The sequence below is a fragment of the Eretmochelys imbricata genome, chromosome 9 (assembly GCF_965152235.1).
Source record: "Eretmochelys imbricata isolate rEreImb1 chromosome 9, rEreImb1.hap1, whole genome shotgun sequence".
Taxonomy (NCBI): domain Eukaryota; kingdom Metazoa; phylum Chordata; order Testudines; family Cheloniidae; genus Eretmochelys; species Eretmochelys imbricata.
In genome coordinates this window covers 63,350,985-63,370,303 of record NC_135580.1, presented here as the reverse complement: position 1 = coordinate 63,370,303, position 19,319 = coordinate 63,350,985, and the positions used below count along the sequence as shown (strand labels likewise).

Genomic DNA, 19,319 nt, shown 5'->3' with positions numbered 1-19,319 from the left:
GCAAATGCACATGCGCATGTGGATCCTGCCCACTCATATATGCCCATGCACGTGTTTGTTTACACCTGCATAAGCATAGACTCAGGTTCACATACTGTATACACATACCCATCACACACACATGAAACTAAATTCATACATGTAAGGTACACGCACACATCCATGCTCACTAAGCACCTTGCACACACATACAGGACCCATGCATTTGGGTGTGTGCATAGATGTACAGTGCACGTGCACACCCGCTCAGCGTCAGGTGTGCAATATCCAAAGATACAATTCACACATTGAATGTATATGTATCCTACATGGATACTGACCCATGTTCATAAAGATTTTACACTTAGCTACAGAGACACACACAAATCCTGTGTAACTACACAGATCGTTTGTTCAGAGGAAGATGGATGGCCTTACAGTGCAGGCACAGGATTGAGAGGCAGGAAACCTTGGTCCTATATTTTCTTTCCTAGGATAAAAGTAACTCCCATTGACTTTAGTGGGAGATACTTGTAGTTTGTGGGAAGGAATGGGACAGCAGTGTTCTAGTCCCAATTCTGCCACAGACTTCCTGTGTGACTTTGGGTATATTGAGTACTCTGTCCCTGCCTTAGTTTCCCTGTCTGTAAAATGGAGGTAATGATACTTTCTAACCTCATGGCTTGTTGTGGGGATAAATAAATGTTTGTAAATTCCATTGAGGAAAGCATTCTATAAGCCTGAAACATTTTGATTATCATATACATATATGGAAACCCATGCACCTAGTTGTGCACACGCACACATGTACAGCTAACTGTGCATGTATCCAGAGTGTGCACATATACGCACTTACACAGATTCCCGAAATACATATACACATACACGCACAAATACATGCATAGAAACACATAAATCCACATGTGCATGTGGTACATACTTCTCTACGCAAATGTCCATAACCTATGTATGCACAGACTTGTGTATGAGAATGTACACATGTCTGCATTTTCCTGTACGCTTGTGTAAAGTCATACCTAAACAAATGGGGCACATGTACAGGAAACCCAGATCATATATGCACGGCCATCAGCATATTCACTGAACAGTTTATCCGTGTGCCTAGATATTGCCCACATAAATATGTTGGTTTATGTTCACCCATACACATTCTGATTGAAGGTGTATGCATTGAAAATCCAGGCACACACAGAGGCTCACGCATCCAGATCAATAACACATGCACACACCGGTGAATTTACCCATGTTCCTAGACCCACACTCATACGCCAGTATCCATACACCTGTACTCACAGATTCATGCACCTATACACATATCTATATATATATATGTAATACACGTGTACGTATCTGGGCACCCAGATTTACAGCATGCATACATAGATCTATATTTTTACCCAGACTCAGCCATCCATATGCTGATCCATGCACTCATATCGAGTTGCATGAGGATCCAGGTCCGTACACACACCTGTGTATACAGATCTCTGCACATACATCACACACACTGACTCGAGCACTTATGTGTATGTAGATCCATGTTCACATACAGTAAATCCATAAGCATAAATCACAGCCAGATGTATACAAAGACATGTGCATGCACCCACCCGGGGCGTGTGGACATGTCAACACAATCCCCCAGCTTCAGGCTGACACCAAGGTTGGCTGGAAGGGGTAATATTGTGTTGCAGGTTTACATCCTACATGGATCTGCTGGGGAAGGAAAGATGGCCTGAAAGATGTGTCTTTTTCATAGGATTTGGAATTTAAACTAGGATTGCAAAGAATGTTGTTTGATGATGGCATGTGTACACAAGCTCTGGGGAAAACAAGTCTTATTCCTTGGACAGAGCTGGGACTATGGTTGGGTTTGCGGGTCACTCAAGTGGAAACAATCTGCACTTACCTATATTTTGGAGCTTCATTCTTGTAGCTTCTTCCTCCCTTCCTAATGTTCCACCAGCACTTTCCTTGCCTTTAGGACTGTTTATATCAGGAGATCCCTCTCGTTCATATGGCTGGAAGGAATTGGAACTCCAGTAGCAATGGAGGCTACCAAACCTCCAAATGGAAAACACAGGGCTTGGTAGGGAAAATATCATTATCTAGGCATACTGAGCCAAAGATGGACTTTTCCTCTCTCTCTTTCTCTCCAGGTCTTTGTTGCTAAGAAGATATTAGAAGCTGCTGTGTAATATTTATTCTCAGAGGCCAAAGATCATAAATCTATGTGTGTAGGAGGGAGTGTGGCTAACCCAAGAGAGTACCTGGGTGCACAGAATGTGAAAGGGAGATTGTACAGATGAATGTGTTTGGGCAGAGGGTGAATATCATGGGGAGTTCAATGTGTATTAGGTGTGAGAAGTCTGGGTTTGTATATAGTATGTGTGAGAGACAGAAAGTGCCTACTGTGTTGTAGATGAAGTGTGTGTGCAGGGTGAGAGGAAGGCAGCGCATGGAGGTGTGTATGTAACAGAGAGGGCAAATTTGTGTACACTCTGTGTGTTTGACAGAGATACAGTGAGTGTGTGTGACTAGAGTGTGGAAGCCCTGTGTGTGTGTATGGTAGAGGATGCAGATTTGTGTACGGTGTGTGAGAGTGAGTGCGTGTACAGAATGAGAGAACACAAGGGGAGTGTGAGTGAGAAGGAAGTTGAAAGGTTGTGGGGTGTGACGAAGATGGAGGCTGTGTATGTATAGTGTAGTGTGGGTGTATGTGACAGGGACAGTAAATGTGCAGTGGTAGATAGAGAATGAGTATCTACAGTGCTCATTTAAGAGCCCCTGTGTGCCACCCCGTCCAGGGATTGGTTCATAGGCTTTTTAGACTGCGTGGATGTCCCGAAAGTATGGGATCCCCAGCAGCCTCCAGCTGGGCTTGTATTTGACAGGGCATGTGCAGTGTGAAGAGTGCGAGGATAGCTGTGTGCGTGCAAGACAGTGAATGTGTGTGTGTGTGAGAGGAGGGCTACGACTGGGAGAGAGACAGGGAGGGGGTGTTTGTGAGAGGAAAAGCTCGTGTGTGAGGCAGGGAGCGTGTATGCGTCTGTGCATGCACACCAGGGTTCAGCCTGCAAGCCAGGGAACGTGTCTGCCCTTTGCCTAGGCCCTCCACACGGCTCTCCTGTGTAGGGACGATGATAAGGACTTCTTCTTCTTCTTCTCTGTTTCAGCCAATCCACTGGGAATATTTCTGTGGTGAAAGAGATTGTGGACAAATTGCTGAAGGGGTATGACGTCCGCCTCAGACCCGACTTCGGAGGTACAGTGATCCACACTCTCTCTCGCGCTGGGGTAGTTTGCAATTTGAGGAAATGCAGCAGAGGCACTAGAGGCCAACTGCTCCATATGTCAGTGCTACCTGTTCCGCTACTAGCAACATGCATCAACCTGTGAGATTTTCCCTTCTCCGTGCTCCCTCTCTCTCTTCCTCTGCTGTTTCTCTGCCCTCCCCCCTTCCGACGCTCTCTCTCCTTGTGCTTCCTTTGCCCTCTCTCATGCAGTTTTCTTTCTCTGTCTGTCATTCTCTTTTGATCCTTCCTTGTGCTCTCCCTGGCCGCCTCCCCATTTCCTTTCTCTCTCAGATCCCTGCTCCCCCTGCCCCTGTCTCTCATCTGCTCTCTCCCTTGCTCTTTCTCTACCAGTATGTGTGTCCCAGGGTTTTGGCATTCTGGGATTGTTTGCTGGCTGCTGACCCCTGTAACAGGCCGTCTGGCCGTTGGATAAACTGTGTTGCTCTGAGTTTAACCTCACTCATGGGCTGCCAAAAGCTTAAGAAAAACCCCAACAACCCTACAGTCTGTATCCCATGGCATTTCTGTAGATGCTTCACTGTGACATTGGCTCACCGGATATCTCCCTCTGCCCCCCTTCGCCACACGGTACAGTGCTGTAGCTATCCTCCCCCCTGGGTACAGAGAGTTTTGCAGTTTGTCCCCCAGTTGGTCAGACCGTCCGCTGGCCAGGCTGATGGTTTGTCTGTCAGGATACTAGCTGATGAGGTGGTACGAGAAGTACCAGGAAGTTAGTGTGGTCTCTCTGGAATGCTTTGTGCCTCCTGCTACAGATGCAGAATGAAATATTCCTTCCAGAGATGGCAATCTCACTGCTATTTGGAAGGGGACATTCCTGTCTGCTGATCCCCACGGGCAGGGCTTTATAGCCCCCCCAGGCATCAAAGAAAAAGAAGAGAGAAAGGGAGCTTCTTTTCTTTTTTGGGTGGGGTGGGGAAATAATTACCGGGCCGTGAAGCCCCATCGGTGGGTATTTATTGGCACCCACTTAATAGTAGGAACTAGACTATGATGTGAGTGTCGGGGCACTTTTGCTTGGGCTTACCTTGATTTGGTATTTTTGGCCTTAGTTGGGTGGTGCTTTCCCTTTGTCTGTAGGTAGGAGTTTATCTCAGAAGATCTGGGAGTTGCAGAGGACTGAGTGGCCCTTCTGGAGACAACTGCTGAAAAGCAGATTGATGTCCTTGGTTTCAAGGGGAAAATGTGCCAACGATGGTGTGGGACAGAGGTCTCCCATTACAGGCCTGATCCAAAGCCCACTGAAGTCGATGGGAAGATTCCCACTGGATTCCAGGAGCTTTGAATCAGTCCTTAAGCATCCCAGTTTCTCTCTGCTCCATGAGCTAGCTATGATCTCTCTATTTATCCATCATCTCAGACTTCCCTCCACTGCACACAAACCTGCCTATATTCACCCACGGTGAAGGCTCTTTCCCCACCCTCTTTCCACCCCACTCTCATGTTTGTCTCCCATCACTGCTGGTGGAATGGGATTTTCAGAAGGGCAGGAGCAATATAATCAGCTGCTGAAATGCAGACTCTAAGGTGGGCTTGAGGTGGGGAGAGACTCTCCCATGTAAAATGACTCCTCCATGGTGCAAAGTGGTACATCCTGGAATTCGCTTCAATGGACACAGCTTCGGGAGGGTAGCAGTGCTCAGCAAGCGAGCAGGAGGTAATGGAACCTCTTTGAATCTGGAATACAGGAAGGCTTGATGAAAAGGGTTTACCAGGGAAACACAAAGCTGGCTGGCCCCAGTCACAGAAGTTGATGCAGTTACATTTTATGGGTGGAGAACTTCAGAGATGCCATAAAAATGGCAAGAAAACCGCCTAGTAAGCCTTTGGGATTATTAGGATGCAGTAAAACACAGTAGGTGATCCAGCTCTGTGCAGGGGCAACATGAACTGACGGAGGGTGAGGGCAGTGGTGATTGTGGGGGATTGGCTATCCTGTCTCCCCATGGATCATGGCTCAGGAGTCCAGAGTGGGCAGGGAGTCATGCATGATCAGTTGAAAGTGCTTTATCCCACTTGAGTGCCCATCCAGCAGAGCAGCCCCATGAAGCACACTGTCCCTCTTTAGCTGGTTTGAAAGAATAGACCTGGGGTTGATGCAGGAATTGCTGGATGACGTTCTGTGACTAGTGCAATGAAGGTGGTCAGAACAATGGCTCATAACAGCCCCTTCTGACCTTAAAACCTATGAGAAGATCTCTGATTTTCCACCTACATTTGCAAAGTGCTCATTGGATCTCCATAATAAAAGCAGAGAGAGAGAGAGAGCCCCCGACCCCCATGTTTAATTGTTGCTTTCCCAACTTTATTAAAAAAGGCTCAGTTCCTTTCTTTCCCCTATTTTGAAGGGATCAATAGCACAAGAGACTACTAGCCCCACAGGGCTCCGAGTCTGAGCAGGCAGTGCAAGCTTCTCCCATGTGGTGCCATTGACACTCTCAGATTGAAAGGGGCGTTCAGCCTCTCTGGATGGTTCGATCCTCTGCCTCTGTCCCTGCACAGCCTGAAATAAGAGAACTGATTGTAGCGGTAGGAATTGGACTGAGCCCCAGGACCATGTAAGGGTCCCCCAACAGTCAGGAGATGGCGACACATCTCGGTCATCGTTAACCTAGTGAGCTGGAGGTGAAAGTCTACAAGTAACAGTATCAGTCACCACAGTTATCTGGGTCCCCGAGACATTGAGCCAAATCTGTCCCTGAGGCAATTCTACTGAGGCCAGTGCTGTCACACCAGGGGATGAATGTGGCTCACTGTGTCAACTACCTCATTCAAATCCCTGCCATGGAGGGGTTGAGGTTTCCACCCTATCCCGTAAATAGTCGATGAAGCTAGAAAATCTTGGGTAAGACCCAGGAAGCTTTCTGGGAGCAAGGCTCCCTTCTCCCAGGGATATGTAGGAGCCAGGAAAGTACCTCAGAACTCAGGCCCACAAGCAACCAGAGGGTTAGGCTGGCTCCCAGCAGGGACCTACGGGCATCTGTGCTTGCTCTGACTCCATGCCGCACCCTCACGCCAAAGATCAGGGAGGCACAAAGGCCTAGAACCTCAGCAATATTTAGGTACCTCACAACCACTGAGCTAGGTGTCTAAATACGTTAGAGGATCCGGGCCTAAGTACAGTTCCTCCTCACAACCAGGGGTCTCCTGGCAGGTCTCATGCACAGAGCTGCTGTGGCTGGCCAAGCCGCACTCAAGAGTTGTCAGTGATACCAGTTTGTCATCCCTGCGGTATTATCTGTTAGTGTGTGTCCACCCCCACTATGCTCCCATGCACCATTGCTTCACTTTGACCTGACAATAGGGAGCTGCCAGAGCACCCCTCAGACTTTCCAAACAGTCCCGGTGCTTTTCTCTGGCCCAGTAGCATCCTGCCCTCCCCTTATTACAGTCCAGTTCTCCCAGCTCCTGCTCCCTCTCTTTCTCATACGCACAATTTTATCTCACTTTCCATGGCATAGTACTCCAAACAGATCTCTGTATCCCTATCCATCTCAGGGATGATAGAGCTGCTCCTGTTCACACCCTCTGCCCTCACGAGCCCCAAGTCACAGACCCAAATTCCTCTCAACAGATCTCTGTATCCCTATCCATCTCAGGGATGATAGAGCTGCTCCTGTTCACATCCTCTGCCCTCACGAGCCCCAAGTTACAAACCCAAATTCCTCTCCCTCCCTCCCACACACACTTGCACACCCTCTCTCACTAAAAGCCCCAAATCTCCCTCCCTCTTTCCCTCCCTCCCTCACACACACACACACACACACACACACAATCTCTCTCTCTCTCTGCATCCCATGTTTTATCTTCTCTGCATCCCCTCTACGCTGCTCTATTGATGTAAGGTAAATGGGTGGCCAGAGAGGTTAGAAACCAGCCAGTCAGTGATAGTTCCCCTCTGCGCCCCCACAAGTGAAAACACTCTCCAAAGGGAATCTCTCCTGGGGCCCTGACTTCACTGAAAGGACCCCCCCCCACACACACCTTTCCTAAGACACAGGTCCTCCCTATCCCAGTATCCCTGTGCACTACCCAGGACACAGTGCCGCAACAAATCTGAATGCCGTTCACTGCTCCCCAGCTCCCTGAGATAGAAAGAGAACTCCAACTAATGCCAAAAGGAGGACAGGCCTGCTGGGGATTGCAGTTCACTTTTTAATTTCGAGATGCCTCGTTAGCTCCAGGCCAAGCTGAGTGGCTGAGAAGCGTCAGCCACTCACTCCCCCCTTTGAAGCCCATTTGACCGATGAGCAGGTTGGCTCTCAGGGGTGGCACTGTGGCAGAGGGAGTGTCATGTTCATCAGTTAAGCTGAACCGTGAATGGGGTGGAGAGGGGCTCCTGGCAAATCTTGGCCCATCTTACCCAGCCACACAGCCAGACTCGGATCATGCTGTCCAGAGGTTGCTAGCTGTGGAGATGGAGCTTGGGTGGTGGGGGAGTGTGGAGGGTGACTCAGTGGACTCATCAGTGGCATCACATCTTAGGAGCTCAGGTACTAAATCTCACTAGCTTGAGTGACAGATTCATTGAGTTGGATGGTCGCTGTCTAGTTCTTAGCTGGCACCTGGCTTCTTCTGGGAATGGGTGCTAGCATATCTGCTCAGGTGGTAGTCTGGGATAGCAAAGGGGCATTGAGCTCGGGGGGGGGGGAATCCTTGTGGGAATAGCTGGGATAGCTTGGGGTGTCCAAGATGGCTTGACAGCACTAGGAGATGGCCTACGACTAGAATAGCAAGGCACTGTTGCAGAGCAGCCTGAGAGGCCTTGTCATAACTGGGGGAGTCCCCACACTGGAATAGAAGGGGGTGCTACAGGGGAGAAGTAAGATATATTGGCAGAGACGTCAGTCTGTGGGGAGGGGAGATCTCAGTACTGAAATAGCAAGAACAGGGTAGGGGAGAGGGCAGGAGTAGGGTGCTTTGGCTGAGCTGAGGGGGAGGGCAAGTTCCCAGCACTGGACCAGCAGGGGAAGCGTGCATCAGGAATTCAGTTTTGTGGGATCCAGCAGGCTATGTCTGGGGCACACTGATAGAGCGGTGCACAGGCCTTGTTTCTTAGAAGAGAAGGTGTGACAGGGTGGTGGGGGGAAGGGAGGGCAGGAAGCTTTCACAGCAGCATCCTGCACAGTGCCTGGCTCTAGTTAGTGCTCTTAGCCTCTCACTTTTGGAAGCATTAACTACAAAGCAAAAGAAAGCAAATTAAGAAGGTATTGCCCCAGGTCAGAGAAGGAGATGCAGGAAATGGCGCGAGGAACCCTGTTAAGCGCAGTGACTCAGCTGCTCTCAGTTGGTGCATCGATGCCCAAAACTTCACAAGAGTTTCAAGGAGATGGCCCTGCTTCCAGAGAACAGAGGAAGGGGGAGCCCTCCTTGGCTTTCCCAGCACCAGCTACATTTTGCTAGCGGAAGCCAGGGGGAGCAAGATCTTTTCCATGTCCCCCTTCCACCCACAAAGCCAGGGGCTCTTGGGTTTTCCACTCCAGGGAATTTATGTACTGTGTTTGGAAATATCAAGTGAAGAGGGAATGACTGGGTTTCCTTAAGGAACAAATACAAATTCCTACACTGCAAAGCATGGAGGTCCAGCAGCCTCTCCTGCTCCGATCTGTCTTCACACTTCCTTAGGGAGAATTAGTTACAGTTTATGGGGTCCTGGTTTTCAAAGATGTCAGAATGCCCATCTATGCTCCCTTTCACATTCCCCTCATTACAAACGCAAACTGCCCCACAGCACACACTTACACACACCTGTCCTCACCCCTCTCATCAGAGATGCTTGTTCCCCACTCCCTCAGATACACACACCTGTCCTCGCCCCTCTCATTACAGATCCCCATTCCCCTCCCTCAGATACACACACCTGTCCCTTTCCTCTCATCAGAGGTTCCCTGCTCCCCTCCTCAAATACACACACCTGTCCTCATCCCTCTCATTACCGATTCCCATTGCCCCTCCCTCAGATATACACACCCATTCTTGCCCCTCATCACAGATCCCTGCTCCCCTTCCTCACACAGACACACCTGTTTTCAACCCTCTCATCACAGATCCCATTGCCCCTTCCTCAGATACACACCTCCATCCACTTTCCTCTCCTCACAGATCCTCACTCCCTTCCCTCAGATACACACACGTGTCCTCACCCCTCTCATCAGAGATCCATAATCCCCTCCCTGAGATACCCACACCTGTCCTCATGCCTCTCATCCCAATTCCCCCTTCCCTTTCCTCACACAGACAAACCTGTTTTCAACCCTCTCATCACAGATCCCGTTGCCCCTCCTTCACAGACACACACCTGTCCCCTTTCCTCTCATCACAGATCCCTGCTCCCTTCCCTCCAATGCATACACCTGTCCTCACCCTTCTCAGCAGAGATCCCCGCTCTCTTCCCTCATATACACTCACCCCTCTCATCACAGATTCCCTTTGCCCCTCCCTCAGATACACACACCTGTCCTCTCCCCTCTAATCACAGATCCCCCGCTCACCTCTCTCAGATACACAGACACGTCCTCACCCCTCTAGTCACAGATCCCAGGTCTCCTCCCTCAGATACACACACCTGTCCCCTTTCCTCTTATCACAGATCCCCAATCCCTTCCCTCCAATGCACATACTTGTTCTCGCCCCTCTCATCACAGATCCCCATTCCCTCTCCCTCATATATGCACACCTGTCCTCACCCGTCTCATCAGAGATCCCCATTCTCCTTCCCTCATACACACACACCTGTCCCCTCCCCTCTCATCACAGATCCCCGCTTCCCTCCCTCAGATACACACATCTGTCCTCACATCTCTCATCACATGCCCCCATTGCTCTTCCTCACACAGACACACCTGTTTTCAAGCCTCTCATCACGTGTCCCGTTGCCCCTCCCTGAGACACACACACCTGTCCTCACCCCTTTCATCACAGGTCCCTGCTCTCCTCCCTCAGACACACACACCTGTCCTCACCTCTCTCATCACAGATCCCCTTCCTCACACAGACACAGCTGTTTTCAACCCTCTCATCACAGATCCCGTTGCTCCCCCATCAGATGCACACACCTGTCCCCTTTCGTCTCATCACAGATCCCTGCTCCCTTCCCTCAGATACACACACCTGTCCTCTCCCACATTCCATGATACACACCTGACATCACCCCTCTCATCACAGAACCCTGCTCCCCTACCTCAGATACCCACACCTGTTCTCACCTCTCTCATCACAGATCCCCCGTTCCCTCCTTCAGATACACACACCTGTCCTATCCCTTCTCATCACAAAACCCCCGTTCCCCTCCCTCACACACCTGTCTTCAATTCTCTGCTTATAGATCCCCCATTCCCATGTCTCAGTTTTACATGCCTGTCTCCACCTCTCTGCTCACAGATCCTTCTTCCCCTTCCTCAGATAGGCTCAACTGTCTCCACCCCTCTCCTCACAGATCCAGATTCCCTTCACAGACATGCACGATCAAACACACGCACACCTAGCCTCCCCGTCTCATTACAAACCCAAATTCCCCTCCCTCCCCCTCACAGCCTCCTACACTTGTCCTCACCCACTCCCAGTACAGACACAAATTCCCCTCCCTCACACACACACTTCTCTATTCTTCTTCTCTCCTGCCGCTCAGTACAGATACTCATTCTCCTCCATTTCATATATCTACCCCTTGCTGCTCCTTCTCACCTGCCAGTGTGCCCCAGCAACCATGTCCCTCACCGCCACTCCATCCTCCCTCTCACCTGCCCCTTATTACAACCCCAAACTCCCCTCTGTGTAACACACACACGTGCTCATACTTTCTCCTCAGGTGATGAGCGGGAAGGATGGAGTTCAGTGGAATTAGCAACTGTGCAACATCGACACCTGCAATCCCAAATAATAAACATAAATTATTGCTGATGCACAAAGTGTTGCAGTGAAGCATCATCAGTAGTCCAGGACTCCTGAAGTGACTGTGCTGGAAGGCTGAGCCACCATGTTGGCTGAAGGGAATGCAGCAGGAGCAGGAGCAGGAGCAGGGAGGGAGACAGCAGATCTAGCCCTCACTGCCCAGAGTTTGACTGCTGGAAAATGTTTCGCTGTAGTGGTGTTGTAGTGTAAGGAGTTAGGCATATTGTTATACGTTAATGCCAAGGTACCTGAGACCGCTCCCTTTGTCCATCCTGGGATAATGCTTGGGACTTCTCTAGCATGGTATAGGTGTTCATGGATTCAGTCCCCTTAGAAGGCAAATATTGTTATCTCCATTTCACAGGGGAGAAGCTTGGGCATCGAAAGGTTAAAGGAATTTTAGGTGGCTTACACCCAGGCAGAGCCCTGCTCTTCTGCCTCCCAGCCTAGCTCTTGTACTACTAGGCCTTGGCCAGGGGAATGGTGTTTTCAGGTCTCACATGTATGTGCTATTACACCCTTGTGGGCTGTAGCCAGGCCTATGTTGGAGTCTCACATGCCAAGCCATTGTGGGGAACACGGTGAGTTATGTGCAAGGAAAACCCTGGTGATTGAGGAAGCTGGGTTGATGATTCAATAGGTGGCACTTCCCTACTATGTAGCTAGGGGGCATGTGAGAGGTGCCATCTTCTGGATTAGACATAACACTGAGGTCCTGGATGCTTGTGGAACAATTAGCCCAATACCCTTTTTACGGCAGTAGGAAAGGATGTTTGTTTTCTAGCTCTGGCCAAATTCTATTTTGAGTAATTGCATTCCACCTCCCTAAACTTGCCTGATGCTTTCCTCTTCACTTCCTGTCTGAAACAGTTGGGTACCATGGCTTTATTCTGTTCTATTGCTACTTCATGCAATCCTGGGTGGCTGCATTTCAGTGGTGGTTTAATTGATTCTTGTTTACCTGTGCTGTAGTTTATAAAGTGCCTTGGGATCCTTTTGGCTAGATGGCTGTCTATAAATGGGTAAGACATTATGATAATTACTATTATTAGTATCACCTGACTCAAAAATTTGAAACATAAGCCTTTGTCTATACTGAATATATAGTTCCGTTCAGAGTGAGGTGAATAATTTTTAACATAGCATTTCTTCCATGAATTTTGCCTTTTTTTTTCTGTTCACAAGCTATTTATGAACAATTTGTGATTTAATAACATTTATTCATTACTAAAGGTTTTTGGCTGAAAGATTCTTGGTCTGTAGATTGGTCATAAGCAATTTGTTGTGATTATTCAGTATGCAAAATATGAGCTGTTTTGAGTGGCCTCATGGGTCAGATGGTTTTGTTCTGTTCCCTGACAGGGTGAGTGACATTCTTAGACTCAGATTTCTGGTTTGAATGCTACCAATTACGAATTTTAAATTCACTTTCCACGAATATTCTCTAATATCTGCTTTAAAATCACTGTTTCCATGCACATTCCTGCCAGCAAGCTCACCTACCAGAATATTCCCAGAAAGCTAATGCAGAAGGAGTGCAAAAAACCAGCTAAAGTGAATTCATTTAAAAATTGAAAAGTGTTAACGAATAATATTCACCCGCCTCTTTATCCGAGTTTCTCAAAGCACTTTGCAATCCTTAAGTTACTAAAACCTCACAATCCACCTATGAGGTAAATCAATATTTTTACCTCCATTCTGCTGCTGGGGAAACTGAGGTACAGAGGCTTTATTTATATATGTAACACATTGGCTAAGTAGGTCATTTCTCTTTCTAGAGGCTGGTTCACATAGTGAATCAGAGACTACTAAGGTAATGTAATGTAGTTCCTTTAGGTCAAGGGCTAAAGCTTGATGCAGGAAGTCAGAGGTTCAATCTTTGCTGATAACCCACGAGAGGGGGTGTAATTAGCTATGTACACACATATAGACAGTTCATATGAAAGCTTGTATATTTGCATGCACCTGTTAAAAACTGTATACGAAAACGGCTGAGTGCTTTTAAACAAATGCTGCACTCGACAGTGGCATAAAACCCATTAAAGGAATTAACTCCATGTGCGTAAAAGTTGAAATACATTAGAAAGCAGAGCCCAGTAGCCAGCATAGAGCTGTTCTGTGAATCGGTATTCCATAGCTCAAACCCACTGTTCCTGTTCCCATTGCACATAAGACAGCAGAACTCTTCAAGTCAGTCCTCTTTACAGGTCTGCAAGAGAATCAGAGTTTGCTCTAAGCAGGCTATATGTTTCATGGTGGTTCAGATGTCACTACAGTGTTATTCAGATACAAAAGGGTTATTCTTCTGTGTTCAGCATTTTTCCCTTCCCTTGTGTGTAGGAGATGAGAAATCTCTTTCTTTCACCTTTTTTTCATACTCTGTCCCTTTCCCCTTCCACTGACACTAGAATATTCCTGTTAACTGATTGTGCAATCACAGATATCTGTGCTTGTGGCAGGGGCAAGACCCAGAGGACCTTGTGTGGCTTTGGTTTCAGACCTCAGGACCCCTTAGTTCAAGTCTGGGATGGCTTGAAGTGTGGTTATGGTTGGAAAAGAGCCTCTGAAAAAAGGCATATTCTTGTTCCATATTTATTCTCCCTCAGCGACTTCCATGTCAAATTTGCTCAGTTTACCAGTCAAAACAAGATATTTCTACCTGCCAGCGCAGCAAGCTCAGCCTGGGATCTGGAAATCAAGCTGTGTTCTCTCTGCTTTGGACATCATCACCAAGCAAAAAGATTCTGGAATCAGGGCTTAACTGGATATGATCTTTTGATTGTGTGAATGTAATTTGCTCTTCTGTAGCATTATTGGCTCTGTGTGACAGAGAGGAGTAAAGATGGTGTGCTGTGCAAACATTGACTAATGGATCCTCTCAACTGCCCTATGAGGTGCGGGAGTATTCCCAACCCTATTTTACACTTCGGGAAGCTGGGGTGCACAGAGATTAAGAGATTTGTTCAAGATCAGGCAATAGGCCAGTGGCAGAGCCAGGATTAGACCCAAGAAGTTCTGCCTCCCTTAATTGTAAGAGTAGAATGCAGGAGTGCCCAGGTTTCCAGGCCACTAAACCATACTCCTTCTCTAGTTAGGGTTAGTCAGTGAACTCAGCAAGGGGAGCAGATAGGGGCCTTTCTGACATAGCTTTAAAGTACACAGTTTATTCACTGATAATTTATTTTTTGATTGATGGGGGGGGGAGAGGGGAATTGCTAATAATTTTAATTCACAAATATTATTTGACTATCCCAGAGCTGATTGAATAATGAAAAACTATATATGTAAATAATGTAGTAAGAAAAATGAGCAGGATGTAATTCTCCACCAACTTTGACCTTTACATTTCATAACTTTCTATAACAAATCCCACCATAAGCTGTCAGTAACTACTGACTTTAGGTCCTTCAGCACCAAAGCACAGGCCTCTACTACTTGAGCTAACAGAGTAACTTCAACAGCCAGTAGCAGTATTAGACTTTTATCCACTATGTGGAGCAGCCACTAGAGGGAGAAATGACATTTAGCTAGTATGTGACATGTTCTTTCCATGATACATTATTATCAAAAGCACTTGGATTTAAAGGAAGGTTTCCTGTCATGGCCAGTCTGTCTTACCCAGCTGAGAAATGATCATGGTGAATTGTCATTTTAATTTCCATTGGAGCAGACTATGATGTCACAACTGCAGCTATGCCATGGGCCCAAGTCAGAGCAGGTCTGGGAAGGAAATGCACATCTCTCCAGTAATAGCAAAGAGAATTACTGGCCCATTCATTGCTGTTGTTTAAATGGTGTCTTTGTTTATAAATTTGCTCCAGTGAGAAAATCCTTTAAATCTCCTTCTTCAACGAGGTTTGCTGGGTGTTGGTTAGGCTGATTCCTCACTAAATCCAGGGAAAGGTGATTGCTCCAGGTCATACTGAGGGGTCCATTAATGAGGCAGTGCAAGGGGGAAGGCCAGGACTCAAAGGAGAATGGATTCCCCTCTTGCACCAATCCATGTCAGGGAGTTCACTGATAAGATAGTGTGAGGGGATCCTCAGCAATAAATGAAACATGGAGATTGCAGTCTCAGTCCTGCAAGTTCATTACAGTTCTGGGTGTCCATTTGAGCTTTGAATTCCCCAGAAGCGGGTGAGCCCTCACGGTTATGGCTGGGAGTCCATGATGAGGCAGTGCTCAGTGAGGCTCAGGACTGAATGAACATGGAGACTGAATTCCCCTCTTCCTACTGGGGAGAGTGGTCCCCCTTGTGGTGCCCAGAGAGTGAGTCACATCACCTGTAGACCCCAGACTGGAGATGGCTCCAGAAGGGATTTTCAAAAGCATTCAACATTAACCTAACTCTGATCCCATTGGAGTCAAAGGTAAAATTCCCATTGGCTTCAGTGGCAGCAGAGTTAGGCCAATGCATAATGCTTTGAATGACCTCACCCTATATGGGATCAGTCCTGCAAAGCCTCACACACGAGTAGCCCACACTCATTGACACCAGTGGCTCCGCTCATGTGAATAAGACCTGCTTGCCCAAGGCTTGGCAGAACAGGGTCTCATATTACCTGTGTTCCTTGTGCTAGAAAAGTGTTGATAGTGGTTTGGAGAAAGGCACACAATAGGCACTTCCAGTTAGCTGGAGACTAGAGGCCCATAGAAGTAAATGGAAAGTCTCCTGTTGACTACAGTGAGCTCTGAATCAGATCTTTGGCGAGAACAAAGGGGGGAAGGGGAGGACTAATACTGCCTGTTGCCATCCAGAATCTGAGCCGGAGTTCCTTTAATTCCAGAGTCTGATGTCAGCAGAAATATTAAAAGGGGAATACAATTAATCACTGAAGTGAACAGCTCCTTTGGTGTTTACCAGAAATGAGAGGAGCTCGGCAGAATTGTCTCAGCCTGGGAAGGAAGTTTTGGGGATTGGGGGAGATTTGATGACAGAAGTAGGACGTAAAACAGGAGTTTTACATATGTGTTTCTGGTTTTTGCACACTGTTAACTCAGTGCCATTTTTTGAAGTTGGAGCAGAATTTGAAAGGCACCTGGATTAATAGTGAGTGCTAATCACTTTGATGAACTGTAGAAGATGGCTACATATATCTGCCTTACAAAACCCTAATCACCCATGCACCCCAGGCAAGTAATTCTTTTGATGGGCAAGTGACATACCGTTAGTTGCTTTTGTTATCCTCAGTTGTGGTGGCAAAGGCTGGGCAAGTGGATTTTGTGAAAAGGCTGTTCAATTTTCAGGACATTTATGTAAGGCAAATCTCTGCTGAAACGACCCTAATACCAGCACCCTGGGGGTGGATGCTTTCAAAAGCGACTAGAGATTCTGGGTGTCCATCTTGAATCCCCTTCACTGTTACTTACTCTTGTGATTTTAGCACAAGTCACATAATCTTTGGTGTTTTTCTTAATGCCCCAGGTCCTGGAGTCAAGTGATTAGGGGTGAACTGCCACTTTCATTAAAATAAAAAGTTTATAGATTGTAGAGAAAAGGTGGAAAATATGAGCTGAGTGCACCCTAAAGGTTCAGACATCAGAAGGCGAAGAAAAATAATCCCAAATTTATTATTCTTTTTAAAAAATCTGATGATTTCTAAGATAATCTCATGATTTTTAAACCAGTTTCATGATTTTTTCAGGCCTGGCTCATGATTTTTGAATGTTCGGGGTTGGCAATGCTGCATCGTACAGGGGCCTGACAGTTCTGAGGTGCAGACACACACACGATCCAGCGCCCTATTTCAGGTCTCTGGCCAACTGGTGAGTCAAGTGACCAATGATCATGTGATAGCTCAGAGGCAGTGCACCCTATAAGTGGGAGCCTGCTCAGTTAGAAAGGAAAATGCGGGGTTAGCGGAAGGACCTACAAAGGGTTCCCTGTCTCAGACAGGTAGACGGTCAGGTAGGAGATACCTGTAGAGAGCAGGTGTAATGAGGAAAGGCCAGGAGCAGGTGCTGGGTTTCAGGAAGGAGCTATAGAATCCGTGGATGATTTAGCTGAGTTCATAATGTTAAATAATGACAACCCTGAAGAAAGGGACTGAAATTCTGCCACTCTTGGGAGCTTTATCTGACAGTGAGTTGGCTCATTGGCTTACACTGACTTTCAGGAGTTGGGGTTTAACACTTTCTGAAAATCAGCCCTCTTGACGGTATCTCAGTTTGGCAAACACCGCAGTTGTAGCCCCCCAAATCACCAACCAATTCCTGAGAACCCAGGCCCACATGTCTGTATTTGTAGAAAACTGGCAGGTTCTCAGCCGTCAAGTTGTGCTACTGTTCCGTTCTGCGTGTGCTGGATTGGAATAAATGTAGGAGCTGGAGCTAGTGGTATCCTGTAAAAGAGAAGAGTGAGTGAACAATGAATAGGAAGTGTGATTTCTTCATTAAAAATTTTAAAAAGGAAAAAATACCTTCCCATTGCCCCTTTGATAAATATGACAAGTCAACAGATTTTCTTGTTACAAATATTTGCAGTGTTTCATAATGGGGTAATGGATTTGATATCAACCAAAGTGTTTGCATTAACCTATTTCAATTAATTTGGTTCAGCTCACTTTGCATTAAGGGATTGGATGGCTCAGGGCTTGGTAATATGCACAAATGTTTTCCCACCAATAGGTCTTGGGTTCAAATCCAGTCCTGATCTAACAGTGAATGACAACTGTTAATTGATTAATAGTTGCTGGTTGATATCAGGTATCGATTGGCTCATGTTTGGTATCGATTGGCTCCTGTGTTGACAATCTGAAGGAAATAAGTTAAGGAATGAATCAATCACATAGACCAACTTCCCCTATGACCTTTAAAGGTAATCATAAGACTAAGGCATGTTGACGGGGCAATATGGGGGCAGATTTCACAGCTGCTGTCCATTCTGTGGCTAAATAGATGAATTCAGTCTCTAGGGCTCTTCATCCAGCACTAAATTATCTTAAAATAAAGTTTCTCTGTGAATTTTTTAAAAAATAAATACTTTTTATGTTGGATTAAATGTCAAGGAATGATTCTACATGCTTGCATGAAAATATGTGAGGACTTAGTCAGGGCTGATAAGTCGACCCATCGGCCTTGGTTTGCTTTGCAGACTTGGACATGCATGTCACATGAGTACATGTGCTTTTCATCAGACACATTTCCCTCATCTGCAATTTCATTCTTGTGAGCCAGCAGGGTAGTGAAATCCACAAGAGCCCTGTTCGCACAGGAGCCAGATGGAGCAAGGATGGTCTTGTGGGTTTCACTTTCTGCTGCCGCCCCAGACTTCTTGTGTGACTGTGGGCAAGTCACAGAGGGCCTGATTGATTTCAAAAGGTTGGATCAGGGCGTGAATCTCCTTATGCCTGTGTTCCCTGTGTGTAATGTGGGGACAGCCACCCTGCCTTCCTCTCACCCATTATCGTCTTGTCTATTTAAACTGTAAATTCTAGAGGTCAGGGACTGCCTCATATGTTTGTACAGCACCTAGCACAATAAGGCTTTGATCTAAGCACTCTGCATCCTTCCTGTGTGGTCAGATGTCACTTAGGGCACAAGCAAAGCTCTGCCATCCTGTCTGTCCTGGGCTGCTGTTTGCATGTCCTCTATGTTAAGTTCCTTAAGTTTTCCCTATCTGGGCACTGTTCAACAGAGATTCTTTTGGTCAGCCACTTTTGTGTGTCCCTCCAGCTGCCCAGTGGCACGCCTGTTATGGCACATGCTCTGGCTTCATTCTTAACATGCGTCCCAGACATTTCCACCTTTTTTTCTGAATAACTTTGGAGAGAATGGGGTTGTTGATGGCTTTTAGTGTTTGTTAGATTCTATCTAATACCGAGTATTTTTCTGAGGCATTTGCTTTCGAAGACATTTAGACGTCCGTCTGTCCCTTGGCTGGCTTTCCAGTTTTCACACCCACATGGGAAGACGGAAATAACATTGGAGTGGAACATTCATTGTTTGGTCTTTAAGTTGAAGATTTTCTAAATCTAAACCTTGTTTCAGCTGGTGAATGCAGCTGCCATCTTGCCAGTTGGTGACATTCTCTCCTTCTGGATAGCTAGGCACTGCAGTTGTATAAATAATTATAATAAGGGACACAAGAGCCTGAAAATAAACCCAGCTTTCAAC

At 47.0% G+C, this 19,319-nt stretch overlaps 1 protein-coding gene across 1 annotated transcript in view; it reads left to right on the top strand.

Moving 5' to 3' along the window:
* LOC144270073 (gamma-aminobutyric acid receptor subunit beta-4) overlaps window positions 1–19,319 on the top strand; it is an 87,124-nt gene that overhangs the window by 1,646 nt on the left and 66,159 nt on the right. The window contains exon 2 of the mRNA XM_077826280.1: window positions 3,177–3,265. Within this exon, the coding sequence (XP_077682406.1) occupies window positions 3,177–3,265 (89 nt within the window). The remainder of the gene's footprint in view (window positions 1–3,176; window positions 3,266–19,319) is intronic.